Source organism: Oenanthe melanoleuca, chromosome 1 (assembly GCF_029582105.1).
Source record: "Oenanthe melanoleuca isolate GR-GAL-2019-014 chromosome 1, OMel1.0, whole genome shotgun sequence".
NCBI classification, from domain to species: Eukaryota; Metazoa; Chordata; class Aves; order Passeriformes; family Muscicapidae; genus Oenanthe; species Oenanthe melanoleuca.
Window position 1 is genome coordinate 1,753,512 of NC_079333.1, and position 26,588 is coordinate 1,780,099.

Consider the following 26,588-nt stretch of genomic DNA (forward strand, 5'->3'; position numbering starts at 1 on the left):
ATTATCTAAAACCTTCCAGTATAAAAACAGATGATTAGCTGAGAGGAGGAAAAAAAATTCCTAAAGGAAGCAGATATCTGACGTTATGTCTGCTAGAAGAGACAAGAAATCCACGTGTAGCTAAGAGCTGTCTGAGATTTAAGATCTGCACCAGGTGCCACAACCTTCCATGGAGGTATTTGAAAAGCTTCATGATATTGAAGCTCAGAAATACAGGTAAACAAGCCAAGGATTTTGCAAATGCATTGCTAATATTTCAGATCCCTGTTACCAAATACCTGGGAAAAAAAAACAACCAAAAAAACCTCCAGCATTTTCTACACATGACCCTCATCCAAAATCCTCATAAAATGGCTGGCCAAATAGCACCTTACCAAGCAGATCAGGTGACTCACACAAAAAATAATAAATAATCAAGTTGCACTCAAGCTCCCCAAAATCCCTGATATGAGAAAAGCTGTTTTAACCCCAAAAGCACAAAATAAAAAGAGAATGATTCAAGGAACAGACTAAAAGAAATTGCCAACATACAGGTAAACAATTTCAACAGCAGTCTTATCACCAAGCTCATCCACATCTGAGTGAGGAAACATCATGATACAACTAATTTGGTCAAAAAAAAGTAGTATTTCATCATCTCCAACCACAGGGACCAAAGGTGGCTGAGGGAGCAAATACCCCGCCCTGAGACAGAAAATATTTTGTACCTACTCATTATGTCATAGATCACTCAGTATCTACCCAGGATTACACAAAGCATCTCATAAAGGAGCATTTTCTTTTTTTTCTTTTTTTTTTTTTTTTTTTCAGAAAACTCTTCCAAGGGAAAGCTTTGGAATGCAGTATCGAAGATAGAGGCCTTCCGCTAAGGAAGGAGCAGACATTGTTTAGGTGTTTTTTTTTCTTTCCAAAGACAGGGAAGAAAACCTCATTGACTGAATTAAATATTCAGAGCGTCGCTCTGCCAAGACACAACTCCATTATGGAAAAACGCTGTATTTACACAGCAAATACTGCAGATTGAGACTCCTGCCCCCCAAAAACCAGAGGAGCTGGGATTGAATGAATCAGCAGCTGTTTCTGGAGATGGGCTTTGGTGGGTGGGGGGTTAAACCAGAGCTGAACCCCACGCACCCCCACGAGGGTCGGTGGGTGCCAGGGACTCTCATGAGAGAGGCTGGGCAAGGGTGAGGAGGGGGATCCCATCAGACTCCATGAGGGTGGGTGGGTGTCGGTAAGGGTGAGGAGGGGGATCCCATCAGACTCCATGAGGGTGGGTGGGTGTCGGTAAGGGTGAGGAGGGGGATCCCATCAGACTCCATGAGGGTGGGTGGGTGCTGGAAGGGTGAGGAGGGGGATCCCATCAGACTCCATGAGGATGGGTGTGTGTCGGTAAGGGTGAGGAGAGGGATCCCATCAGACCCCATGAAGGTGGGTGGGTGTCGGTAAGGGTGAGGAGGGGGATCCCATCAGACTCCATGAGGGTGGGTGGGTGCTGGAAGGGTGAGGAGAGGGATCCCATCAGACCCCATGAAGGTGGGTGGGTGTCGGTAAGGATGAGGAGGGGGATCCCATCAGACCCCATGAAGGTGGGTGGGTGTCGGTAAGGGTGAGGAGGGGGATCCCATCAGACTCCATGAGGGTGGGTGGGTGCTGGAAGGGTGAGGAGAGGGATCCCATCAGACCCCATGAAGGTGGGTGGGTGTCGGTAAGGGTGAGGAGGGGGATCCCATCAGACTCCATGAGGGTGGGTGGGTGTCGGTAAGGGTGAGGAGGGGGATCCCATCAGACTCCATGAGGGTGGGTGGGTGTCGGAGGCGCTCATGAGGATGTCGGGGAGGATGAGGAGGGGGTCCCTTCGTGCCCTCACGAGTGTCGGGATGGGGTCCCGGCCCGAGCCGGGCGGTGACTCACCGCTCTGCTCGCCCAGGAACACCAGCTTGAATTTCCGCAGCGGGTTCCCGAAGTCCCCGCCCGACGACATGATGGAGGAGCCGCCGCCGCCGCCGCCCCGCGCTCGCTCCGCTCCCCGCGGCGGCACCCGCGACCGCTCCCGCTTCTCTCCGCCTCCGCCTGCTCCTGCTTCCCCTGGTCCTCCTCCTGCCCGGCGAAGGCTGCGAGCCCCGGTGAGGTGCCGGTGTCGGTGTCGGTGCCGGTGCCGCCGCTCGCCCCCCCCGCGCTCCCGGAGCCGGCGCTCCGCCCGCCCCGCGCACGCGCAGTGGGCGCTTCCCTCTGCTACGAGCCGGGAATGGTTCGGGTTGGGAGGGACGGGGAGAATCGCCCAGTTCCACCCCCTGCCACGGGCAGGAACAGCTTCCACCCGGACAGGCTGCTCCGAGCTCTGCCCAGCCTGGCCTTGGACACCCCCAGGGCTCCAGGGGCAGCCACAGCTGCTCTGGGCACAGGGCCGCGCCACCCTCCCGTCCTCCGCATCGGGGTAAGGGCTGCAGGATGTGCCCAGCCCGCCTCACGGGCGTGAGGGAGGAACCAGCAAAGTCCTTAACACCAAATCCTAAACTGATACAGATATTCCTTTCAGAGGAGCATATCTGATCCCTCGCAGCAGGGTGATGTTTCCCAGGAAGGTCAGTGATCCCCACTGCCATCCTTGGAGAAGTAGCTGAGGGCCCTCCACCTCCAGCTTTCCCTTTCACCATTTTTTGCCCATTTTCCCCACTTTTTGCCCATTTTTCCCCACTCTGCCAGTGGTTTAGGAAGCTGCCAGGTGCATCCTGGCCCCTTCTCTTTAAACCTTGGCTGGGAGATTGTTCCAGAGCGTCTCTGCTCTGATGGTCAGGGAAATGGCATTTGCTATGTGTTTAGTTTTGAAAGCCTTGCTATTTTTGATAGTTTCATTTATACTCCCTCAATGTGATTTAACTGCTTCACCAAGGACTCAGGTTTTTTTCACCTGAGCCTTGAAGAACCAGAGAACTAAAAGAGGAAAATGTGTCTTTAATCAGGTGATTAAATTTAAACAAGTTTTGATAGATATGAGCAGTCTTCCATCCAGTTCCATACCTGGCATCTGGCATGCTTCCACACTGGTTGTGTGGCTGCTCTCCGCACCATGTAGAAAGTGAATCCAGGCTGGCAGAGACTGGCCTGACATGATTTCCAATATTAAATACAGATATTGTCCTTGTTTTTGTGTCAGGGTGCATTCCAGGATCTTCCCCCCGGGTCCCAGGGAAAACAACAGCTGAAGGCAGAGGAGGAGACACGCAAAACAGGTTTTCTTCTAAGGTCTATTTGAACACTTCTTGATTGTTTTCATCATTGGATGAGTTTGAAAAGAAGTGGAGGCAAGGCATGGGAAACCTTAAAAAGGAGGAAAAGCTTCCTGGAGTGTTTTTAGTGTGGTACAGAAAAAGGAAGTCATCGAGTCACCTCAGTTTGTCCATGTAAATGTCACAAAAAGGTTTGGGAGTTGTGCTCCTGCAGCAAGGATTCGGTTCCTTGGCTTTGAAAGGATGCAAAAGGCAAAGAAAGGCACATTCCAGTTGGAAATAAGGACTGTGTCCTAACAGAGAGGGTGCTCAGCCACCAGAACAAGCTGCCAAGAGCAGCACTGTCTTTGTATCCAGGGAAAATCGAGAGGAGCCTTGGTGAGAAAGATGCTTTCACAGAGAGAGGAGTGATCTGCTTCCATAAAGCCATAAGTCACTGGAAACCTATCGACTGCGAGTGCAGGAGAGTGAATTCCCTGATTTAACAGTCCCTTTTGGCCTTAAAATGTATCCATCTATGATAGATGTCAGAGACATTCCTCTGTGGAGAGGTGGACTCGTTTCTCATGGAGACACAGAGGATAACAACTCCTGCTCTTAATCGGGGTGCTCATCACAGCTTTCCCTACAAATACAGGACGAGCCAGTCCCCTCCAGTCACAGCAGCCCCTCCTCAATTTCCTCTGGGACTTCAAAGATCCTGGGAGGAGGTTTCCTGGAGTAGGAGTGCTGGCTCAGATCCTTAGTCAAGCGTCATTCCCAGGCTGGCCCTGCCTGGGGCCCGCCAGGTGGGATCAAAGGGCAGGATAACATCCACGTGGGCAGTTCTGTCACATCCTGGGAAACAGCTTGGAGCTGGGAACACGTGTCCTTGCATTGTGGAGCAAAGGTGCCACGGATCCACTCTGCTCTCTCCATGTGCTGGGCAGGTGCAGACACAAACCTTGTCCTTTCTCATTCCTTCTGTCCCCTCCGTGCAGAGGATGGACATCAGGGTGTCCAGTGTGTGTCCGGAGCTCCAGGCACTCAGAAATGCAGGACAGGGCTGGATCTCCGAGCAGGAAATGAACTTGCCACGTGGATGAACTGGAGGGAGAAAGTCCATCAGGAGCTCTGACAGCTCCAGCAAGAGCAATTGGAGCAGCCATCAGTCAGCAGGGTGGGAAATCCTGACTCAGAATCCAGCTCCCAGGCAGGGGACAAATCCAAGAAGGGGGCTCAGGGATGTAGGCTATCTGCTGTGGAAGAAGGGGGAAACTGGAACCAGACCGGAGAGAAGAGAGCCAGGAGGAGGGAAAAGAGCCCGTGGGAAATTTCCCTGTGGGAAAATAAGGTTTTTGTGGAAGAGGCAGTTGAATACGGGATGGGTTTTCCTGAGCCAACTCCAGACTGTTAGGTCTGGTAGGCAGGAGACCACAGGTCAATTTCTTCTCAGGCAGACTCCGTGCTGGGAAATCAGGGAGGATGTCCCCGCCAGCCCAGCCTTTCTACGCTTAGGATTTCGTGATGGTAATTTTTTAATTTTTTTTTTAATGATACTAAAGGCCTGAGTAAATGGCCGCCACGCCGCCACTCTCACCACGCTGGGCCCGCCCCAACACCGCCACGTGGCCATGCCACACTCAACATGGCGGCAGCGCCGTGATGGACGTGGCTGCAGACCAATCGGTGTGCGAGACAGGTGGGCGGGGCGGGGCGGGCGGCGATAGGCGCAGACCAATCGGTGTGCGGGGCCGGGGGCGGGCTGTGACGGGCGGCGATAGGCGCAGACCAATCGGTGCGCGGGGCCGGGGGCGGGCTGTGACGGGCGGCGATAGGCGCAGGGCAGGGTGCGCTGTGCAGCCGCCGCCGCGCGGCGGCGCTGCCCGCTGCGTGTGGGCAGGCAGGCACGCGGTGTCCGCCATTACCGCCCGCGCCCTCCCTTTTCTCCCCGCTGCCTCCTTCAGGCCACCAGGGCCCCGCCAGGGTTGTCCAAAAGTTGTTGCCTGCGGTGGGCGGAGCGGGGAGCTGTCCGAAAGTTAGAATTCTCCGGGAGGCAGCGGTGGGCGGAACGCGGGAGGGAGCCGCGGGACGGGGGGAGCCGAGTGGCGGCGTACCGAGGCACGGTGGGGGAACGCTTTGAGCGACGGACCGCGGCGCCGCATGATGGCGGCGGTTCCGAAGGTAACGGGGATGGCCGCGGGGAAGGACGGGGCGAAGGGGAGGAACAGGAACGGAGGAACAGCCTTAGCACAGCTGAGGCAGCCCCAGCCCTGCGGATGGAGGCCTTGATCAGACCCTGGTTTGGTTTAGGAAGGAAATGTGGGGTGGAAGTTCCCGGCAGATCTACCACCCTGTTGTGTTTTAACCATTGCAGGTGCTGTGCTCGGCGAGGGGAGTGTTGCTCAGGCAGGCGTTCGCCCTCAGCAGGTGAGAGAACATACGTGACCAAAAAACTTTTTTTTTTGCCAAGTCTTCTAATAGTGGAGGTAAGAGTTTGAGCTGAAAGGGCTGTGGGATGAGAAAAAGGGGGAATCTTCGTGCTGACGGGATCAGGCCGTGCCTTTGCAAGAACCTTTGCAAAAGGACACTCAGAACGTATTTTTCCGTACGTGAGGGAAATGAGAGTTGTTAATTACTGTGTTGTTTCCTGCAGATTTATTTATCATTATCTTGTTTCCTACAGAAAAACAGCCAGAGAAAACTCTCTGTGTGCTGCAGGTAAGGTCTGCTGTCAATCTAGTTTTAATTCCCTCAAATAAATATTAAATATTGAGCATTTGTGCTTCTTTTTTTTTTTTTTTTTAAAAGCCAATTTTGGACTGATTAAATTACCAGAGCTCTGCCACTTCCATATATTTTTTTTTTCTAACATTTTCTTCTTTTTAGCCCTGTTGGCTAATCGAGTGGCAGAAGCTGTGCTGTTATGTGACCATAATTTGGGGCTCCCAAAGCACCTGTAGATGTTTGTTTGCAGCTGGAAAAATGTTTGCTCTGCTTTCATTTTCAGGTGATGCCCTCCTGGGTTGCCACAGATCCTACAGGTCCCGACCTACACATGGAATTGGGAGGTTTAAATACCTGCTCCCAAAGGAGGTAGGCAGAAGGACTTCTCTCTGTGCTTGCTTTCCCAAAGCAGATGGATGCCCCATCTCAGAAGGCCAGGCTGGATGGGGTCTGGAGAAACCTGGAATGGTGGAAGGTGTGCCTGCCCACAGCAGGTGGTTGGAATGGCATGAGATTTAAGGTTCCTTCCAATCCAAACTATTCCATGAAGTACCCACTCACCACACTGCAGAAATGCTTCATTTTGTCCAGTACTTTCCTGTGGAAGTGAGTGAGTAGCTTTGGGAGGGAGGAACCTCTTCCTGATGCAGAATTTAATACCTGAACTATTCCAGAATATTGTGAGCAGGTCTTGCATGTTACCTTTTCACACTCCCTGAGATTTGGAAAGACATCCATTTGTGTGGAAGGAGGAAACAACAAGTCAGCTGCCTTTTAGGCAGGAGCTGAAATAAACATCAATTTATTTGTTTACTGTTTTAACTCCTTTTTCTTTCTTTCTCTGGAAGAAATTAATCAAAGCATGAGTGTTTTCTGTGTGATGCCATCCAAGAGCTGAACTTTTATTCCCAGCATTGTTCAAACCAGATACTTTCTATTTTATTTTATGTTGTTTTCTTTTGGAAAACAGGTTCCAAAGAGGAAAAAGGAAAAAGTGCAGATGAAAGAGATCAGTGAAGGCACTGAGTACCAATATGGAGACATCAACATCCAGATGACTTCCTATGATGTGTGCCTGGTGGAGCATTTTGCTCAGTATGTCCACAGACTCTGCAACCGTCTCTCCATCCGGGTCAATGAGAGGTATGAGGAGCTGTGTCCCTCTGGGTTATGAGCACATCAGGGCACACTCCAATCTCCTGGAGAGATTCCCATTTGGATGTAGATCTGAGCCTCTCACCTGCCCTGTGTTCTCTTTCTGTGTAGCTGGACAGTTTTGGATGCTTTATTTACATCAGGAAGGCTGGAATTGAGTTTTTTAGGATTGACTTGAGCAGATTCCAAGGAAAAAATAGCTGTTACATCTCCTTCCTCTGAGGAAAAGGCTTTAATGTAGGTGCAGAGCCTGGGAATTGCTGACATTTGCTGCTGGTTTTCCTTCGTGGTCTGTGATCCAGGCTCTGCACACCACCCTGGTTATCCAAACTGGAATGAGCTTGGGAATGTCCTGAAGGTGCTGGGTGAGCTTCCTGCTGCTTCAATTTAGAAGGAGAGGATGTTCTAGGAGCACCCTAGTTCTCCAAAACATATTGTATTCCAACAGCCACTCCACTGGTTTTAGTGCCTGAGCAATGTCAGGCAGCACCTTGGTGCCTGAAGTGCTCCCAGGGAGCTGCAGGCACTGGGGAAAGCACTGAGCTGCCACCAGGGAATAAAAGCAGTGCTAACTCTCTAAAATGTGAGGTTTTCACTTGTACCCTCTGAGGCTGGATGTGGTTCAGTGTGTAGAGAGAGAAAGGATTTGCCCTTTAGACTGGAACTTGAGGGGAAGAGACAGGCAGTAGGATGGAGCTTGGGAGCAGTTGTGGGAATGGGGATGAGGAGGCTGAGCAGAGTCTGATCCACTCCCAGTCACATTCCCATGAAATCTGAGATGTAAACAATGCATTTGGAGTGGAGTGTTGCAGCAGCAGATTATAGCTCTGTCCCAAAAGACAGAACAAGTCAGAACTGTTGCTTTTCTTGAACTCTGAAGAAGTGAAAAGTTCTCAGGTTGGTGTTAGGAGCTAATCCAGGTTTTAGGAGGCAGCAGTGCTGCAGAGCTTTCTCTTTATTTCTTTCCAGCAAAACACCTGGCCTCTGCCAGCACCTGATTTGCAAGATGTGTCCTTTGCATAATTAATTTCCCATGAAAAGTTAATCTCCTTCCCCATTCTCTGCTGTGGAGGTTGGCACTACTTTACAGGGATGAATCAATGTCCTGCCTGTCCTAATCACTGCCCTCTGGCTCCTGCAGCTATGCCATGCCCACCAAAACCAACGAGGTGCTGTTCCTGGAGGAGAGGGGATCCAAAATGCAGCTGGATGCAGTCCTTACCACCCACCAGAGGGTTGTCCAGGTAGGAGCTGGGATTTGCTGCCAGTGCTGCAGCACTTCCCATCACAGGCTCACCAGACCCCTCAAACATTTAACAGATGAAAGGCATCATTTGGGAATAAATGGAAGCAAAAAGTCTAATTATGTTTTTTGTTGAGTATTGCTCCTACACTAGAAGCCCAGGAGGATTTTCTGCAGAGTAATTGATATGAGGAATGGAAAAGTCATGTTTGGGGATGGGTGATTGGAGAAACTCACAGGATTAGATGGGATCTTGGGCAGGAATTGTTCTCTGTGAGGGTGGGCAGCCCTGGCACAGGTGCCCAGAGCAGCTGTGGCTGCCCCTGGATCCCTGGCAGTGCCCAAGGCCAGGCTGGACACTGGGCCTTGGAACAACCTGGGATAGTGGAAGGTGTCCCTGCTCATGGCAGGGGTGGGACTGGATGATCTTTAAGGTCCCTTTGAACCCAGAGTGTCCTGGGATTGTTCTCCTGCAGCTCTGTCATTTCTGCTTTCAGATCCGCGGTTTGAGTTCGACGTTTGCTCCCATACTGCTGGAAATCATTCAGAGTAACCAGCCTGAGGGGGTCCATCTGTTGATGAAACAGGTATGGTTACATTTCCCAATGCTTTCTTTCCTTTTAGGAAGCAGGGAAATGGTTTGTGTGATCTGATTGGTGGTGCTTTTCCTTTCCCTCCCTCCACAGCACACGGAAGCCGATTTCAAGAGCCGACTGAAGTCTCGACCAGAGCTGGAAGAGCTGCTGGCAGAGATGTCCTGAGGTGAGCAGCACTGTGCCATCCATGGGCTGTTCCAGCCTCCAGAGGGTGCTTCCATGAGCTCTGTACTGGTAACTCAGTGACTTGGATGGAATTCCCACTGCTGGCACCAGTTTGTCTCAATAAAAATAAAGCACAGAGGTGCCACAATGGAATGTGGGTTTGCTTTCCTTCAGTTCTTTTTTAATTCCTGCCTATTTTGCTTTTGATAGGTGGGAATTTCTGGAGAAATATCTGTGCATGAATAATGCTGTGCTGCAACAATCCCAATTTGGAATTGTTATAACCAAATGTGATGGATGGCAAGAGAAACTGTTCCAGAAACTGGTTTGTTTGGAGGCTTTTTCTCCCCCTTTCTAAGGACCAGCTCATGAAAAAGAGGGAAAACAACTCATTAATTTACACTTTTCCCTCAAACTGGGGCTGTCCATGTTGCTTGTGGTTCCATGCCCAGCCCCTCAGTATTCCCAGCACCCACATCCCTGGGAAATAACCTGGAACATTCTTTCTGTCAAAAGCCATGAAAAAGCAATTTTGTTTTTTTTGTCTGGGCTTATTTGGCAGCAAGTGGTGGTCAGATGAGAATCCCTTTTTCTCCCATTCCTAATTTTTCTGTGGCTTCTGAGATAACCTCATGTTCCATAGGATGGGATTTATCACTGCTGGGAAAAGCCTTAGGATGGCACAGAAGACACAGAATAAAACTACATAGCAGGGCTGTTCTGGAGGCAGGATCCAGCCTGAGTGCTGTGTATGCTCCTGGATTGGGACATTTTGGGTTGGAAAACCACAACCACAGAATCATTCTGGTTGGAAAAGATCTCTGAAATCATTGAGTCCAAGCTGTGTCCAATCAGTCCAGCCTAGAGGACTGAGTGCCAGGTCCAGTTCATGGACACCTCCAGGGATGGAGACTCCTTGGGCAGTCCCTAAAACCCCTTGCCTTGAAGAAATTCCTCCTGTGGCTCAGCTTGACGCTGTACCCTCCAAACCAGCCAACCCCTCCAACTTGCAGTGACACAGATGAAAGCGAGGGATGACAAATCGCCGATTTAATTTCCCAGCAAGTCCGCAGCCAGTCGTACAGAAATAAACCCAGACGGGGGCGGTGTCAGTCCGTGGGCCGGGCTGGGCTCTGCTCTCCCTGCGGCCGCTGCTGCCGCTGCGCCATGCAGGCTCCGAAGGCGCGGAGCTGCTGCTGGCAGTGCCGCCAGTCCCGCCGCTCGGCCATGCACTCCTGCAGCTGCCGGTGCTGCTCCAGGCAGCCGCTCCGCGCGATCCGGGCGTCCAGCGGGTCCTCGTCCTCCTCGGCCCCGCCCTGCCCCGCCGGGCGGCTCCAGGCGTGCCCGGCCCTCGCCATGGGCAGCTGCCCACGGGCATGGCCGTCAACTCGGAGCCCTCCTCAGCCCCGTCCTCACCTCCCGGGGTGCCCAATCCCCGTGGATATCCAGCACCCTCCGCCATCCCCTGGGTGCCAAATCCCCGTGGATACCCAGCACCCTCCTCACCTCCCCAGAGTGCCCAATCCCCATGGATATCCAGCACCCTCCGCCATCCCCAGGGTGCCCAATCCCCGTGGATATCCAGCACCCTCCGCCATCCCCGCCCCACCCATGGGTGCTCGCCCTCCCCAGCAGGCAGCCCCCGTACCAGCGCAGCGCGGTCACTTTAAGGCGGGGGCGCAGCACGGCACTTCCGGGACGTGACGCAGCGGCGGCGGCGCTCGTTGATTGGCGGGTTTCTCCCCTTCCGCCCGCGCGGGGATCGATGGGAAGTAAGGAGGCGGAAGTGTGTCCATCTACCGCGACAAAGATGGCGGCGACGCTGCGGATCCAGAGCGACTGGAGCCGCGCGCTCAGGTGGGAACAGAACGGTTCCTTTCTTTGTCCTTATCCCGCTCCCTGCCCCGCTCACGGCCGCTTCTTCTCTCTGCAGCAGGGACGAGGGCGAGGCCTGGCTGAGCTGCCGCAGCCCCGGTGAGTGGCGTGAAGAGGCCTCGGGGGAGCCGTGGGGATAAGGGGGGATCGGGGAGGATCGAGAGGGTTCTGGGGTGAAGGGTGTTTAAAGAGCCTGTGGAGCAGAAACGGGGAGGTGGTTAAGGGACCCTGTGGGATAGGGTTGGTGGGGGGTGCCCTGTGGTTCAAACAGGGTGCGAGTCCCGGGGTTTAAAGGGGATCGGGGTGGTTTGGGGCTTCCTGTGGTTTTAAAGGCGGTGGGGTTGGGAGGGGACAAGGCCAAGGTTTGGGGTCCCTGCGGGTGCCGGGCTCTGGCTGTGGGGTGCTGAGCTGATGGACGGCTGCTGTCCCCCAGGCAAGCCCACCCTGTACGGCAGCGTCACCCGGCGCGGCCTCCGCTCCGACGGCGTCCCCGACATCGCGGCCTCCGAGGGATTCGTGGTCGGGGAAGTCAGCAAGGTGCCGGGGCTGGGGGGAGAGGGGCTGGTGACCACCCCCGTGCACAAAGGAGGCTGTGACAGCCTGAGCTGTCACCCTGCACAGCCCTGTGCCCAGTCCCACGGGGCTGTGGCTGCCCAGGCTGGAGCAGCCATCCCTTCCCACCTGCATCCTGAGCAGATGAGCCCACGCTGACCCTTCCATCAGTTTTCAGGTCCAGGCCACAGTTCTACCTCAGCAACCTCTGTTTCAGGACTAACAGCACTTCTAATTCCTTTTTTTACCTTGTTTCCTCCCCTAGAAAAGCATCCTCATTTCCTGTCCTCACGAAAATGTGTCCACAAAGTTCCTGGCTCCATACACAAGTTTTTCTAGGATTCATCAGAAAAGTGTGAGTATCCTTGTGAGGTGGGAATCTCTGGGTGTGATTGGCAGCTCTCACATCCCTCTCTGTGGTGTCCTTGCAGTGAGGGGTTGGAGTGGAGATGGAGCTGAGATCTTGTGGTTTAGGAATGGTGAAACACCCTGGACCACGTGCCACTCACTCCCTCCCTCCCCCTGCAGCAGAATTGAAGGGGAGATTGGAGGCACAAAATACAAAGCTCAGGGTTGAGATAAGAACAATTTCCTGATAACAAAAATGGAGTAAGAAAAGAAGCAGTAAATACAAATCAATTTTAAAAATGTACAGGCAGGGGAGAGATCAGCTCACCACAAGGAGCCCAGAACCCGTGCACCAGGTATCCCAAATGTACATGCATTCATTGTGAGGTATTTCAGACAGATGAAATGTAACACATTCAAGTAATTTCCATCCACATGACATGAGCCCCTTCCCCAGCTCCCTCAGCTGCTCCTGGGGCTCCAGCCCCTTCCCCAGCTCCTTTCCCTTCTCTAGACACACTCCAGCCCCTCCACATCTTTTTTTCTGAGGGGTCCCAAGTTTGTATAAAGAACTAGTTTTGGTTCAGTGTTTCAGCAAATTTAGGCTGTAAATTTGGCTTCATAAGTATTTCAAAGTGTGGCTTGTGAGTCAAGCCAGTTATCATGAACTGTTTTCTTATTTTTCATCTGTTTACAGGATCTGTTAGGAAAGTCCAGATTTCTCTGCCACCTGGGATAAACCTGGAATACAACTGTTGCTTGTGCAGGCTTCTGCCTCAGCATTCCTTTTTCTCCTTGCCTTGCAGAGTCCCAGGCAGAAAATGTACTTAGCTGCTCTCCCCTGTACAGAATTAGGCTCTTGAGCTGAAATATTCATATACAGAATTACATAAAGCTAATTCTTGGTGCTTTTACCTTCCTGCAGATTACCTGCCTTGATATTTCCAGTGGTGGAGGACTTGGTGTGTCTACAAGCACGGATGGGACCATGAAAATATGGCAGGCTGCAAATGGAGAAATAAGAGTAAGAGCATTTGGCTTGGATGTTTTGTGTTGTCTGTGACATTCCTGAAGGCCATGACTTTGGTCAGGCTATCCACACCCTGTGAAGAATCTGGCTTTTTAACAAGAAGCTAATTGAAATTTGGCATCTTGGAGGTTTTAAGTCAGGAATAACAGGTCACTGCCAGCCCCTATTCTGCATGGTAAAAGCACTGAATTTCTTAATGAAAGAGAGAAGAGGGAGGAAAAAGGATCTTGGTGCTGGATTAGCTACATCTTGGCTTGTGGCTTTCCCAGTAAAAGGGGAAAGCTCTTTGTGGAGCATGACCTGTCAGCTCAGTTTGGCAGAGGATAAAGACATTTAACCTGTAATTAGAAGCAAATGTAGTACTTTTTGCTATGTAATTAGCTGCTCAAATGGTAGAGGGAGGCCAAAGTCACCTCTTTGATTGCCCCAAATTCAGACCAGCCCATTCCATCAATGGAATCCCAGAGGATTTGAGTTTAATCCTTTGGCCATGTGAGAATGCCAAGTTTTCCAGTGTCATAACTCAACAGCTGCTCTGCATGAGGATGATGACAATGGAACTAGCACCTAGTTCTTTGTTTTTCCAGAGACTTTTGGAAGGCCATGTGTATGATGTGAATTGTTGCAGGTTTTTCCCTTCGGGCCTCGTGGTTCTGAGTGGGGGAATGGATGCCCAGCTAAAGATCTGGTCAGCAGAAGATGCCAGCTGTGTAGTAACATTTAAAGGTCACAAAGCAGGTACAGAGCCCTTAAAATGCTTCATCTGCTGTCAGTGTACTTGCCTTGCACTCCAGGGCTGATGTCCAGTTGCTAGCCTGCTGCACTCTGTGTTTGATGTCTGGAATGTGGCATCAGATGCCCCAAACATTACCCAAAATTCTCTCTTCCCTGAGCTACCAATTGCTGTGTCTGGTTTTCCCTGTCCCATGAGGTGCTGGGTTTCATTGAGAGATTAATAAACCCCATGGCTGGCTGCCCTAATCTTGATTAACTCAAAAGCCCATCTTGTGCTGAACCTGCCATTGTTCTTACATGATTTTGGGGTTGGAACTTGATCTTTGAGGTCCCTTCCCACCCAAGCAGTTCTATAATCTATTTGTGTGCATTGAAAATGCTTTTGCAGCAATGTCCCCTAACTAAACCAGGTGGTGTGGCAGAACCTTGGTCAGAGTGGTGCTGCCAGTCACTCTCAAGGTGACTTTAGTCACTGCTTATTCCTCCAGCCCAAACTGCTGCAGTCTGTTTGCTTGGCTTATCCTGTCCTTTGGGCTTCTGTAGCCAATTAAATCTTCTGACCACCTGACTGTTCTCTGCTGAGAAAACCACAGTCATTTTTCAGATCCAGCTTTGACAGCCCACAATAAATGAAGCAGTTGAGGGATCTTAGTGCCAGCAGACACTGCCCTTTGGATGTTGCTGTGGCTGGATAACAGGGATGGTGCTTTTGGGATTATCAAGGGGTGGACATGGGAACGTTGAAAAGTGCCAGGCTCTTTTCTGCCCAAGTTAGAGGTTAATTTTGTGTGGCACCAGCCCAGGCTGAGGTGAGATGTTGCTGATCATTTGATTGATGATATCTTCCCTTTGTGCCAGATGGTGGCTCTGCTCTGTGAGGTTTTCTGGGAGCTGCTGCCTTCCACAGGCACCTTTTCCTAGAAGCACAACCTGTCTGTGTGTGACTGCTGTCACTGGGGACAGTGGCCTGGAGCCAGTAGTTGAGTCCAGCTTGGGAAATGAGGTGCTTTGTGTGTCTGTATGAACACAGTCTTTGGTTTCATGCAGGGATTTTGGACACTGCCATTGTGGATCGGGGAAGAAATGTCCTGTCCTGCTCCAGGGATGGCACTGCCCGTCTCTGGGACTGTGGGAAATCTGCCTGCCTGGGCATCATCACTGACTGTGGCTCTCCCATCAATGGCATTGCTGTGGGCACTGCTGACAACTCCCTGAACCTGGGCTCACCTGAGAAACCTCCCAGTAAGGGCCTTTCCCTTAAAATCCCCCTTCACTTCCCTGTCCCAGACTGCTTAGGTTTGTCACCAGTCACCCCAAGTGTCTGGAATGCTGCTCCATGTCCTTATACCTTGGGAAGGGAACAGAGCACTCCAGTCCTGGTGGAGTTCAACCCTCTCCAGCAGTTTGAGTGATGAGCTCTGCTTGGTTACTGGCCTTCCTGGTGTCTTGGGGTCTGGAGGAATCTTGCCACAATTCAGCTGGGGTGATCCAAGCTGTTGGGTTCTGATCCCACCAAGACTTGTTGTGTGGCTGCTGCTGGAATTACCTGTTGTCCTTCTTCTGCCAGGTGAACGTGAGGTTGGGACAGAGGGGAAAATCCTGCTGCTGGCTCGAGAGGACAAGAAGCTTCAAGGAGTGGGACTGCAGAGCAGGCAGCCAGTAAGGATCTGGGACTGTCAGAGCCCTGGGATGGGGAACTGAGCCAGGTGAAACCTAAACTGAAGGAGAGGCCAAAGCCTGGTGCAATAAAGGGATGCTCTCTCTCCTTCCTCCTGGACAGATTTTAATGTGTCCCACATGTCTGACCCTTGGTTTGCTCCCAAATCCACAGGTGTTCCTGTTTGTTGGATCTGATGCCTTCAACTGCTGCACGTTCCTGTCAAGCACCTACATTCTGGCAGGGACTCAGGATGGGAACATCTACCAGCTGGATGTGAGAAACACAAGGTGAGTGTGTGCCTGGGGCAAACAGCCAGTGTTTTGGTTGGAAAAGAGAGGCAGGCAGAGGGTGCTGCCAGGCACTGCCATTTCCAAGGGGTGCATCCCATTCCACCAGATGCTCCTGAGCCTTTTGCATTATGTTGATGTGCTGTGTGTATTGTTGCATAAACATTTGTATTATTTTATATTTATATCATCTGTGTGCACATACATGGAGATAAGTTTGGCAGAAAACTTCTTAACAACAATATTCCCCCCTCCCACACAGCCCATTTCTTTCCCTCAGCTGAGTGTCTTTGTAGGATCCTGACATTTACCCTGATCCTCACTCCAGCACAGGACTGGAACTGAGCTGTGGGGTTTTACTGCTGTTCCCTGCTAACTTGGTCCATTGGAAAGAATCATGGAATGATTTGGGTGGAAGGGACCTTAAAGCCCATCCAATTCCACCCCTTCCCATGGGCAGGGACACCTTCCACTATCCCAGAGTGCTCCAAGCCCCATCCAAGCTGGTCTTGGACACTCCCAGGGATCCAGGGCAGCCCCAGCTTCTCTGAACAGCAATCCTCATGTGTTGTTTCTGCTCCTTTTCCTAGTGCTCCAATCCAGGTGATCCATAGATCAGGAGCACCAGTGCTGTCCCTGCTCCCATACCGAGATGGATTTATTGCCAGCCAAGGTAATTCCAGGGCTGTTTTGTGCCTGAAGAAATCCTATAATCAAGTCAAGGAGCCTTGTGCTCTTTAGGCATTGTCCTCTTGCCCCTTTTCTTTGGGATTTCCACCCTTCATATCCCTCCAAAACGGGGCCTCCAAGGCACATCTCACCCACTGGAGCCTTTTCCCGATGGAATTCCTGTTTGTAATTAAGAGCATGGCTTGTTTCACTAATTGGCTGCTGTGCCTTCCTTGCAGGGGATGGCACCTGCTTCATTGTTCAGCAAGACCTGGATTATGTCCTGGATCTCACTGAGGCTGACTGTGACCCTGTGTACAAGGTAAGGCACCTGTGGGATCCCTGGGGAGAAGCTGGGCAGGGGAAGCTGATGCCAGGCAGGAGGCAGCTGCCTTCACCTCAGGTGTTTCACCTCAGCAGCTTCCTTCACACAGTTGGCTTCTGAGCTTGTCTTTGTCTTTTCTACCTGAATAATCCTGGTATTTTGCACTAACCAGTCCTCTGCAGAATTCCCTGCCTTGATCTCCCTTGTGCAGGAGCTGACTGGAATGGTGGAGCAGCTCTGGCAGAGCTGTGCTCCTGTAAAAAGTGTGGATAAACAATGCTGAGTGTAAAAGCAGTGCTGCTGCCTGACCCATCTTGTTCCCTGGAGATTTGGGGCCAGGAATGGGGTCTTGCTGTGTGTTCCAGACATCCCACTGTGCTTGCACACAACAGGGAGTGCAGCCTGGACTCTCAGTCTGGAAATGGGCTCTTGCTTTTAACCTGTCCTATCCACACTCCAGTTCTCCATTTCCCACCCAACACAGCCCCTCAGATGAACACAGGGGGAAATTGAGGTTTGACCTGCACAACTCAAAGCAGGAAAAACTCTTTTCCAAACTTCATTTTCCCTTTGGGTCTGTTGGAAGAACCCTTGTATGAGGACACATGTGCTCCCTAAACTCTGGTGAAAGCTGGAACTCTCCTTTAAAATGTGCTAGTGGTGTTCCAGGAGGAATTCCCTTTGTGGAGGTCCAGAAGGAAAGCTCATCTCTGAGGATTTCACTGGTAACAGTCAATTGGAAAACATTGTAAATACTGCTGTTTTTTCCTTCTTCAGGTGGCTTCTTGGGAGAAGGAAATCTACACGTGCTGCAGGGATGGGATAGTGAGGAGATACCAGCTTGCTGACCTTTAAGTGTTTGAAGGGGCCAGCTAAAGGAGAAGTGTGTCAGAAAGGCTCTTCCAAGCTGATTTTCCTGGGGTGTGTGTGTACAAGTTTGAGGCTGTTGTGGTTACCAGGCTCCATTCACAGGGTTTTTGTAACAGGTCATATTTTTTCCTACTACACAACTGGGATCAATTTTTAATGTAGAGAGGATCTTGTGTTGCAATTATGTCGTGGTTGCATTTCTAGTGCTGAAAAAATGCTGATTGTAGTGGGGGGAAATAAATAACTAAATAAAGGGGAGAGGGGGTGCAGTGAAAGTGATTGTCACAGTATGGAGTGAAATAAAGCGCTGCTTTGATAACACCTGTGTCCATACATGTGTTTCCATGAAAACTTGGGGATTTTTAAGAAAAGAGAGATGAGGGGTGAGGGTTGAGCGGGCCCGGCAGAGTGCGGAAGTGAGCGGGAGAACTACGCTTCCCGTGATGCCCCGCGCGGCGCGGACCGGAAGCAGTGTTTCTATAGCAACGGGACGCCATGGGGCTGGATTACTACGCTGTGCTGGAGCTGGACCGCGGGGCCACCGCCGACGACATCAAGAAGGCGTGAGGGACCCCCGGCATCAGAGAGACCCCCTGGGCCGGGAGATGGGGGGAAAGGGTCTGGGGGCTCTGCGGGGCTGGGTGTGGGAATGGGGGGCTCCTGTCCCCTTCGGGGGGCCATGGGGGTACTCTGAGAGTTGGAGCCAGGCTGGGAGAGCTGGGGGTGCTCGCCTGAAGAGGGGACCTCAGAGCCCCTGCCAGGTCCTAAAGGGTCCAGGAGAGCTGGAGAGGGACTGGGAACAAGGGATGGAGGGACAGGGAATGCCTTCCACTGGCAGAAGGTAGGGCTGGGTGGGATATTGGGAAGGAAGTAGTGGCTGAGGGGATGGTAAGGCCCTGGCACAGGGTGCCCAGAGAAGCTGTGGATGGCCCTGGACCCCTGGAAGTTGCTCCAAGCCCTGTCCAACCTGGGATAGTGGAAGGCTTTAAAGTCCCCCCAACCCAAATCATCCTGTTATCCTCAGTTATAGGAAGTTGGCCCTGAAGTACCATCCATTAAAATGCAAGGAGCCCTGGGGGCCGAAGAGGTTCCAGCAGCTGGCAGAGGCCTACGATGTGCTCAGCGACCGTAAGTGGGGAGTGTCCCCTTGCACTGTGCAGGGGCAGGAAGGGGGTGTGGATTCCTGCTCCCTGGCAGGACTGTGGCTCTGTGACCCACAGCCCTGCTGGGAACGGGCACACACTGCCCTGTGACCCACAGCCCAGCTGGGAACAGGCACACACTGCCCTGTGACCCACAGCCCTGCTGGGAACAGGCACACACTGCCCTGTGACCCACAGCCCAGCTGGGAACGGGCACACACTGCCCTGTGACCCACAGCCCTGCTGGGAACGGGCACACACTGCCCTGTGACCCACAGCCCTGCTGGGAACGGGCACACACTGCCCTGTGACCCACAGCCCTGCTGGGAACGGGCACACACTGCCCTGTGACCCACAGCCCTGCTGAGAACAGGCACACACTGCCCTGTGACCCACAGCCCTGCTGGGAACGGGCACACACTGCCCTGTGACCCACAGCCCAGCTGGGAACAGGCACACACTGCCCTGTGACCCACAGCCCTGCTGGGAATGGGCACACACTGCCCTGTGACCCACAGCCCTGCTGGGAACGGGCACACACTGCCCTGTGACCCACAGCCCAGCTGGGCACTGGCACACACTGCCATGTCTACCCACCTTGTTTCTGGGAACTTATCTCCAGCCCCCACCCAAACAAAGCCTGGATCTCAGGCTGGGGCTCTCCCTCAATTCCCAACCCTCCCTGTTCCCTAAGCTATGAAGAAAGGCATCTACGACAAGTTTGGGGAAGAGGGGCTCAAAGGTGGCATCCCCTTGGAGCTTGCCAGCGACAACCCCTGGAGCGTCGGATACGTCTTCCACAACAACCCTGAAAAAGTCTTCAGGGAATTCTTTGGAGGGGACAACCCCTTTGCAGGTGGGCTGGGAGACTCGGGGGTGGCTGGGCTCTGTCTGTGGCTGCCATGGTTCCATGTCAGAACATTAATCTTTGCTGCCCAACTGCTCTCAGATCCCTGTGGTGCTTGGAGGAGAGATCCTGACTTCCCGTAGTTCTGGGTGTGGGGGTGCATGTTCAGGCTTTCCCCAGCTGCTCCTGTGACCCTTCCTGGCATTCCCATCAAACAGAGGGATTAGGAAAAAAGCCACTTGTGGTGGTTCCGGGTGGGAAAAGTCGGGAGGTAAAGACCCGGAGCTCTGAGCCCGGTGAGGGGCTGTCCCTGCTCCCCCCACAGAGTTCTTTGCTGAGGACGGCTCGGAGGTGCTGCTGCCCTTCGGAGGGCCCCGCGGCCGGGGCGCCCTGCGGCGGGACCCGCCCATCGTGCGGGACCTCTACGTGTCCCTCGAGGACCTGTTCCACGGCTGCACCAAGAAGATCAAGATCTCCCGCAGGGTAGGGGCTGTGGGTGGAGGGGGTGGGTTCTGGGGTGAGTCTGCCCCCAGTGTGGGACACTGAGGATTTGGGGACAGGATTTTGGGGACGGCCCTGCCCCAGGAGCTTGTCACAGGGAGGGGTTAGCACCAAACCCAGTGTTCTGCCCTACAGCTTGGCAAAGGGAATTCAGCATGGCAGGTAATGTGGGAAGCGAGGGCTGATCTCAGACAGAGATGGAAAAGGAGCTCAGTGTGTTCTGATCTCCCACAATTCCGTTTTCACACTGCTTTGTGTCTCCTTTTTGTGCCCTTGGTGACCTCTGTCCCCATCCTTGTTGTCTCCTGGACCCAGCCCTGAGTCTCTCCTGCTCTAGGACATGAGGAAACAGCCTCAAGCTGTGCCAGGGGAGGCTTAGGTTGGATATTAGGGAAGATTTCTGCACTGAAAGGAGGGCCAGGCATTGAAATAGGCTGCCCAGGACAGTAGTGGAGTCCCCATTCCTGGAGGGATTTAGAGCTGTGTGGTTGTGGCACTTAGGGATATGGGTTAGAGATGGCCTAGCAGTGCTGGGGGAACAATTGGACTCCATGATCTTGGAGGTCTTTACAGACCTAAATGATCCTGTGATTTTATGTTCTGATCCTGTTTGTACCCACAGCCACTTTGGTGTGGAGTACAAGCCACCCTGAGCACTCCTGAGCCTCCTTCTTTGGGCCCCTGACTGTGCACTGCAGGTGATGAACGAGGATGGCCAGACCAGCACCATCAGGGATAAAATCCTCACAATTGATGTGCAGCCAGGCTGGAAACGTGGCACCAGGATCACCTTCGAGAAGGAGGGGGACCAGGTAAGCACAGAACCACTGGAGTCAGGTTTGGAAGGGACCTCTGGAGATCACCACATCCAGCTCATCCAGGTGGGTTTGGGATGTCTCCAGAGAGGAAGACCCCATGCCACCCTGGGCAGCTGTTCCAGTCCTGTGCCCACTCCATGGAAAATGTTCTACAAAGAAATTCTGGTTTCCCACTGCTGAGGGCACTTGGCAACATGACCAACAGAGAGACTCAGCAACACTGTGCTCAGAAGCACTCTGAGGAGCCATCCCCACCTGGATTTTCCTTAAAACAGGTTAAAGAAAAAATAATTGAAAGGGGTGGTTTTCTTCCTGGGAGAAAGACAGTTTTGGATTTGCCCTTGGCAGAGCAGGTTGGATAAAAGACTCCTTTTTCTCTTAAGGGAAGAAAATACCTTTCCCTTCTCTTTAGCCAGCTGAAAACAGAAACAAAAGAGCAGGAATTTAAGTCAGTTTTCCCTGTATAAAATAATTTTCAGGTTTTCAAGGACAGGTTGGATGTGGCTTGGGGCAACCTGGTCTAGTGGAAGGTGTGCCTGCCCACGGCAGGGGGTGAAACTGAGTGAATTTTAATGTCTCTTCCATCCCAAACCATCCTGGTATTCCATGATTCTGTGATCTTTTTCCCCTCAATTAGGGCCCAAACATCATTCCAGCTGACATCACCTTTGTTGTCCAAGAGAAGCTTCACCCAAGGTTCAAAAGAATCGACAACAACCTCCTTTATGTTGCCACCATCCCCCTGTCAAAGGTAAAGGGCCCAGTGAGGGGACAGAGCCTCACCCTGGGGCTCTGGAGCTGCAGCAGCAGCTCCTGTGCTGCTCCCTGCCCGGCAGGCACTGACTGGCTGCACCCTGGATGTGTGGACACTGGATGGGAGGCTGCTGAACATCCCCATCAACGACATTGTGGAGTAAGTGCCAGGGGAAAACGGGGCTCAGAGGTCAGCAGGCACTTGGCAGGAACTTGGGGTGCTCCAAAGCCTTTTCCAGCAGGTTTGGGGCTGCAGGAGGAGGAGGATGCCCACAGTGGGTGGCTCTTCTGGCCTGGGAGCAGAGGCAAGGAGAGGGCTGGGTGTGGGTGGATGAGGGTGGATGCTGGAGCCTGGAAGAGAAGGACCAGCCCTGGTTGAAGCTAGAGGAGCAGATAATCTAAGAAACCCACATGGGGTGTGCAGGTGGGGCTGGGGATCATGGCTGCCATGCTGGGACCATCCCTTGGCTCCTCTCAGCCCCCTCCTTTGCTTGGCAGCCCCAAGTACTACAAGATGGTGCCAGGGGAGGGCATGCCACTGGCCCAGGACCCCCAGCGCAAGGGGGACCTCTACATCTACTTTGACATCATCTTCCCCAAGAGGCTCAGCCCTGAGGTGAAAACACTCTTGAGAGGCATCCTCCAGCCCTAGGGACAGTGACCTTCCCCCTCTCCCCACTCCCTTATCCCCCCAATAAAGCTTTGGAGCCTGGGACTGGGCAGATTTTCTTCCACGTGCTGGGAGCCCTAAGACACAGCTCGGGTCCTGCTGGCTTTGTGGTCTCTGCTCTGCAGCTCCCACCCTGCAGCAGCAGCTCTGCAGCTGTGGGGAGGCCAAGGGAGGATTTGGGGGGCATGGAGGGAGGCACCCATGGCCAAGACTTCATCCACCAGCCTCAGTGCTTTATTTTCCTAATCCCAGAGTCTGTCCCTGCTGAAGCTGAGCCCTGGCAGCACAGGGAGAGGTCAGATAACACTTGTGTTGCCCTTTCCAATGGCACTCCAGGGCTGGGAGAATGCCCTAAAAGGGGAGGAAACCCTGACCCTGCTGCAGTCAGACCCCATAGGGGTGGTTCACTGCAAACACCAGTAAACTGAAGAGAACATGCTGGGGGTATCCCCATCCCCAGGCCAAGGTGGGTTGGGATATTTGGGGTTCAGCCAGCACAGTGAGGTTGTGGGTGCTCAGTGGGCCATCCCCCACTCACCCTTTGGAGAGACCATCCTGGGTGAGGGATGAAGCCCAGGGGCACGGGGGCTGCCTCACCACGAGGAGATGTGTGTCCAGCCACCACCCTCTCCTGCTTTAGAGTATCAGCTGCAGCCCGAGCTCAGGCTGGGGGAAATCAGCTGAATTCCAGGGAATTCCCTCAAGTCTCCCACAGAGACATCAGTGGGGCTGTGGGGATGAGGGTTTTAAATAGCCAGGGTTTAAAAGCCTGTCTGAGTGAGAGCTCAGATCCCCAAACACCACAGCTCCATCATCCCAAAGGAGCCCTGGAATTCACCACTTCACCTCCACACTTTCCCAGCAGCCACAGGTGAGCCCAGGCTGTTTGAAATAGCAGAAAGTCTTCCATGAATAACCAAGCCCTCCATCACTGCTCCACTCCCAGCTAGGGTGAAATATTGATATAGTTAATAAATACTCCCCTTCCCTGCTACCATTTTCATCCCAGACCCCTTGTCAGTTATTCAATCCTTTACCATTGGACTTTGGACAAAAGAAGGGACACCAGGGATGCTGGACTACAGGAAATCCTGAGCAGAAACCCATTAAAATAAGACAGAGAAAGGTTACAAGGCATTCCACACCCCAGAAATCTGTTCATGCCTTGTCAGGCCACCCCAATTCTGAGCTGTGCAGGTGATGCCAAGGCTCCCCTTCCTCCTGGGGTATCTGAGCACAAAGCCACATTGCCAGTATCAGATATTGCCAATATCAGAATTCTCTGCCCACCAAGGACACCCCAGCCAGGAGGGATATTTCTCCCACTCTCCAACACAGATCTCAGGGAGATTTTCCAGCCTGGGTGGTGCTCTGCTGGCAGCTGTTGGGGCCAAGTAGCTCCTCTGGATTTGTGCAAATGGTTGGAGCTAAGAAAGAAAAGTTAACCAAGTATTCCAGGCTGACTGGAATCAAAAGAACATTCTGAGTGGGAATTTCATGCAGGAGCCTGAGGAAGATGAGACACTCACTGGAGTGGGCTGAACATGGATAATCCAGCCAGGAGAGGGCAGTGAGACCCAGCTCATAGTGAAAACCATTCTTTTAGAGAAAGTCTAAAAGCGCTTTGGGCTTTTGCTCTGCCAGTCTGTGCAGTGAGAAATTGCTTCAAAATTCCCACGACCTCTCTCTGCTGTGGGGCAAATCAATACAAGGGTTTGCTCCTGCTCGTGCTGGGAGCAGAAATGAATCCCAGGGCAAGGAGCTTTGACAGCTGATGGGAAAGGTTAAAAACGAGTAGACAACACTGCCCTGTGTGTTGCTTGTCATTGCAGCTGTGCCACAGAACCTCTTCCAAAATACCAGAGAGCACCCCAAAACCATAAGCAGGCAAACCCCAAGGTCTCCCCATTCACTCCTAGCTCAAATCACTTTCCTTGACATACATTTTATGACCAAGTGACCCCCATAATTAACTATCTTATCTCCAAAATGTTTATTCTCTCCCCTCTGGATTGCAAAAGATTTTCCACTCCAAAATATTCATTGTAGCTTTATAGAGCTGAATTTTTACCCAGATTTTCCCTATCTCTCTACTGCTGATCACCTCATTTTACCTCAAAATATTTGTTCTCTACTGTGGAGATTACCTCAGATTTGACCCTCATAATTTTCACTACTTGTCGACTTCTAATTGCCTCATTTTTTACCTCATTGTCTCCCCTATAGATTAACTCTGATTTTAGGCCCAAACTGTTTATTTGCTCCCTATGGATTACCTCAGATTTGTCCTCCAAAATGTTCCTTGTCTCTTACACTTGACAAAAAAATATATTCCATCATTAAAAAAAGGAAAGTTGCTGAAAAGCAGTCAAAATTCTCAGAGAAAAAAATAACAGAATGAAATAGCAGAAGGAGCTAAGTGTTTAAGATTTTTTTTTTCCCCTCAATGTAATTGTGATCTGCAAGAACTGATAATTTTTCAGTGGGAATGAACATTTGGTTCCTCTTAAAGGGAGGACAGAGTTGCAATGTATAGTCAGTGTCATGAATTGTTTTACCATTCTAAAAACTTCTCAGTTCTCTCAGTGTGGCCAACAGAAGGTTCAGCTGAGGAATTAAAACCCCAGGGATGCATTTTGCTTTTCTAACTCACCAATTAGCTGTGCCAGAGTTCCAAAATGCCATCATGCTCTTGAGCACCATCACTGGGTCTGCTCTGCTGGTCGAGCTGTGCCACTTGAAACCTCCCAAAATAATTTTCTGAGCAGTTTTTTGCACCTGTGTCCCTGCAGGCGTTCCCGGGGAGGCCGGGAGAGGGCACATCTCCATAAGGGATTTATTTCAAGGAGGATTTTCCAGCTCTCTCAGGACCTTGGGCTTTCACCACGTAATGCTGCGGTGTTTTTGCTTTCCTTTCTCCCCCTCTTTGCTCCTCAGGATGAATTTCCAGGCTGGCTGGAGGCTGCCACAGCTCCACTTAGCCACTTGGAAGCAGGAGGTTCGTGGGATAAAATCTGTTTGGACTCAAAATTGTTCAGAGGAGCCTGCAGGACTCTGATCTGTTCCTTCCCCGAGGTTCCTGGGGATGATGTGCTATTTACTGGGATGCTCTCTGTGAAAGCCCCAAAACCCTGGAAAACACAGATTTTTCTGATCTTGAGAGCTCATGGGAACTCACATCTGTCTCTTGTTTCTGGTGCATGTTATAGAAGTAATAAAATGTAGCAGGCATTCATTTAAGCCATACTGAGAAGCAAATTTTCATGATTTGACAGAAACTCGAACCATCGTGCTTATCTTTACAGAGTGAGGTGGGAAACACGAAAACTTGCCTATTTAAAGCTTTTAAAAATAAACCCTAATTGAGTTTTCAGCGGCACTGTGAAACTCTAGAAATGGAGCCTAAATGTTGAATGGCAAACTGCACAGCCCTCAGCAGCAGCTAATGAACACTGCTGGTGAATCTCAGCCAGCCCCTGAGACAACCAAAATATCTCCCCGCTGAAGAGCTATTTAAAAACACCTGGGACACAGCGATTCCTGTGTGAGTAACAGCGGGCATTGTTCGCATCTCAATTGTTTGCTGCGGTTCTCTTTCAAATCACCGGTTTCTGAGCTGGGAGCAGCACACATCCCGAGGAGGATGCTGCCTTTGGGGTGTTTCTCTGAAAGTCCCGTTTTTGCTGGCTGCTCTTTAAACCCCGCCTGAGCAGAGCTCTGCTTTCCACAGACCAGCGGGGCTGGTGAGAAAGGAGAGATCAGCTTACAAAGCTCCCCATTTGAGCAGGGATTAACAAGGCTTGGAGGCAATTTGCAAACAGACAAACTCTTCCTGGCTGCTGCTTTCTGAAGCCTTTTCGTGGAGCATCTCCCAGGCAGCCCCAGGGATGCAGAGGGCTGGCTTAGCTGTGCCAGTCCCCCTTCACAGGCTGCTGTGAAATTCCAGGCTGACCACTCCTTAAACCCCTTGCTGGGCTTCAAACCCAGCCCCCAGCAAACCCTTTCCTGCCCTGGAGTTTGACTGCAGTGCCTGTGAGCCCCAAAGGTTTTATTTAGAAGTAACCCACCAAAAGGTGTTGGGGACTACGTTCCCTTCAGGGCACTTTTCCGTAGCAGAACTCTCAAAAAGTTCATCGAGCTGAGAGGAAAAGCCTTTGGATCAGCAAGGAACAGGTCCACAAGGCCCCAGATAATTCAAGTCTGTGTGGGTCTGTCGTTCAGATAAGGCAGATCCATTTCAACACAGGCACGAAGAAATGCAATTTAAAAAGTTTATGAAACAACAAGGTATATGTAAATGTGGTCAGGAAACACAGGAACACATCACCCTGCCAGGACACAGAGCAGAGCTGTCCAAAGCAGAGAGCAGCAATGAAAAGTCTGAGATAGGGTTGTTATCTAATCCAGATAG

The 26,588-nt window shown here is 51.9% G+C and overlaps 5 protein-coding genes across 9 annotated transcripts in view; 3 read left to right on the forward strand and 2 right to left on the reverse strand.

Annotated features, from left to right (window-relative positions):
- Positions 1-2,215, reverse strand: part of RAB6A (RAB6A, member RAS oncogene family) — a 41,266-nt gene extending 39,051 nt beyond the window's left edge. The window contains exon 1 of one of the 3 annotated variants that reach the window (XM_056500419.1): positions 1,915-2,215. In XM_056500419.1, the coding sequence (XP_056356394.1) occupies positions 1,915-1,984 (70 nt within the window). In that variant the 5' untranslated portion in view covers positions 1,985-2,215. The remainder of the gene's footprint in view (positions 1-1,914) is intronic. The other 2 variants (XM_056500410.1, XM_056500428.1) reach the window with 2 other exon arrangements.
- Positions 2,216-4,965: 2,750 nt separating this feature from the next.
- On the forward strand, positions 4,966-9,820 carry MRPL48 (mitochondrial ribosomal protein L48). Of its 2 annotated transcripts, XM_056500397.1 has the most exons (9): positions 4,966-5,393; positions 5,587-5,639; positions 5,896-5,930; positions 6,220-6,305; positions 6,907-7,079; positions 8,233-8,335; positions 8,832-8,921; positions 9,021-9,096; positions 9,306-9,820. In XM_056500397.1, exons 1-8 carry the CDS (start codon positions 5,373-5,375, stop codon positions 9,093-9,095), a joined length of 636 nt encoding a protein of 211 aa, XP_056356372.1. In that variant the 5' UTR covers positions 4,966-5,372; the 3' UTR covers position 9,096; positions 9,306-9,820. The 2 variants fall into 2 exon arrangements, with proteins under 2 accessions (XP_056356372.1, XP_056356364.1); XM_056500389.1 differs by having other exon boundaries at positions 9,021-9,625.
- Positions 9,821-10,130: 310 nt separating this feature from the next.
- LOC130257665 (cytochrome c oxidase assembly factor 4 homolog, mitochondrial) lies at positions 10,131-10,806 on the reverse strand. The gene is made up of 2 exons (XM_056500438.1): positions 10,744-10,806; positions 10,131-10,459 (listed from the first exon to the last, which is right to left on the reverse strand). Exon 2 carries the CDS (start codon positions 10,451-10,453, stop codon positions 10,205-10,207), a length of 249 nt encoding a protein of 82 aa, XP_056356413.1. The 5' UTR covers positions 10,454-10,459; positions 10,744-10,806; the 3' UTR covers positions 10,131-10,204.
- Positions 10,783-17,767, forward strand: PAAF1 (proteasomal ATPase associated factor 1). The gene is made up of 12 exons (XM_056500351.1): positions 10,783-10,952; positions 11,029-11,069; positions 11,404-11,507; positions 11,788-11,877; positions 12,796-12,894; positions 13,488-13,638; positions 14,683-14,877; positions 15,203-15,294; positions 15,467-15,582; positions 16,173-16,255; positions 16,491-16,573; positions 17,354-17,767. The coding sequence occupies exons 1-12, from the start codon at positions 10,861-10,863 to the stop codon at positions 17,429-17,431; spliced, it is 1,224 nt and encodes a 407-aa protein (XP_056356326.1). The 5' UTR covers positions 10,783-10,860; the 3' UTR covers positions 17,432-17,767.
- Positions 17,768-17,898: 131 nt separating this feature from the next.
- On the forward strand, positions 17,899-22,256 carry DNAJB13 (DnaJ heat shock protein family (Hsp40) member B13). 2 transcript variants are annotated; one of them, XM_056500366.1, is made up of 8 exons: positions 17,899-18,009; positions 18,471-18,574; positions 19,283-19,444; positions 19,761-19,918; positions 20,635-20,748; positions 21,392-21,505; positions 21,591-21,667; positions 22,006-22,256. In XM_056500366.1, exons 1-8 carry the CDS (start codon positions 17,942-17,944, stop codon positions 22,157-22,159), a joined length of 951 nt encoding a protein of 316 aa, XP_056356341.1. In that variant the 5' UTR covers positions 17,899-17,941; the 3' UTR covers positions 22,160-22,256. The 2 variants fall into 2 exon arrangements, with proteins under 2 accessions (XP_056356341.1, XP_056356351.1); XM_056500376.1 differs by having other exon boundaries at positions 17,927-18,064; positions 22,006-22,221.
- The last annotated feature ends 4,332 nt before the right edge of the window (positions 22,257-26,588 follow it).

Coding starts and splice junctions, on each gene's coding strand:
- LOC130257665 (XM_056500438.1), bottom strand. CDS start 10,453: ATGGCGAGGGCCGGGCACGCCTGGAGCCGCCCGGCGGGGCAGGGCGGG.
- PAAF1 (XM_056500351.1), top strand. CDS start 10,861: ATGGGAAGTAAGGAGGCGGAAGTGTGTCCATCTACCGCGACAAAGATG. Junction 11,070..11,403: donor GCTGAGCTGCCGCAGCCCCG/GTGAGTGGCGTG, acceptor GCTGTCCCCCAG/GCAAGCCCACCCTGTACGGC. Junction 11,508..11,787: donor TGGTCGGGGAAGTCAGCAAG/GTGCCGGGGCTG, acceptor TTCCTCCCCTAG/AAAAGCATCCTCATTTCCTG.
- MRPL48 (XM_056500397.1), top strand. CDS start 5,373: ATGATGGCGGCGGTTCCGAAG. Junction 7,080..8,232: donor TCCATCCGGGTCAATGAGAG/GTATGAGGAGCT, acceptor TGGCTCCTGCAG/CTATGCCATGCCCACCAAAA. Junction 8,336..8,831: donor CCCACCAGAGGGTTGTCCAG/GTAGGAGCTGGG, acceptor TTCTGCTTTCAG/ATCCGCGGTTTGAGTTCGAC.
- DNAJB13 (XM_056500366.1), top strand. CDS start 17,942: ATGGGGCTGGATTACTACGCTGTGCTGGAGCTGGACCGCGGGGCCACC. Junction 19,919..20,634: donor AGATCAAGATCTCCCGCAGG/GTAGGGGCTGTG, acceptor TGTGCACTGCAG/GTGATGAACGAGGATGGCCA. Junction 21,506..21,590: donor CCACCATCCCCCTGTCAAAG/GTAAAGGGCCCA, acceptor CCTGCCCGGCAG/GCACTGACTGGCTGCACCCT.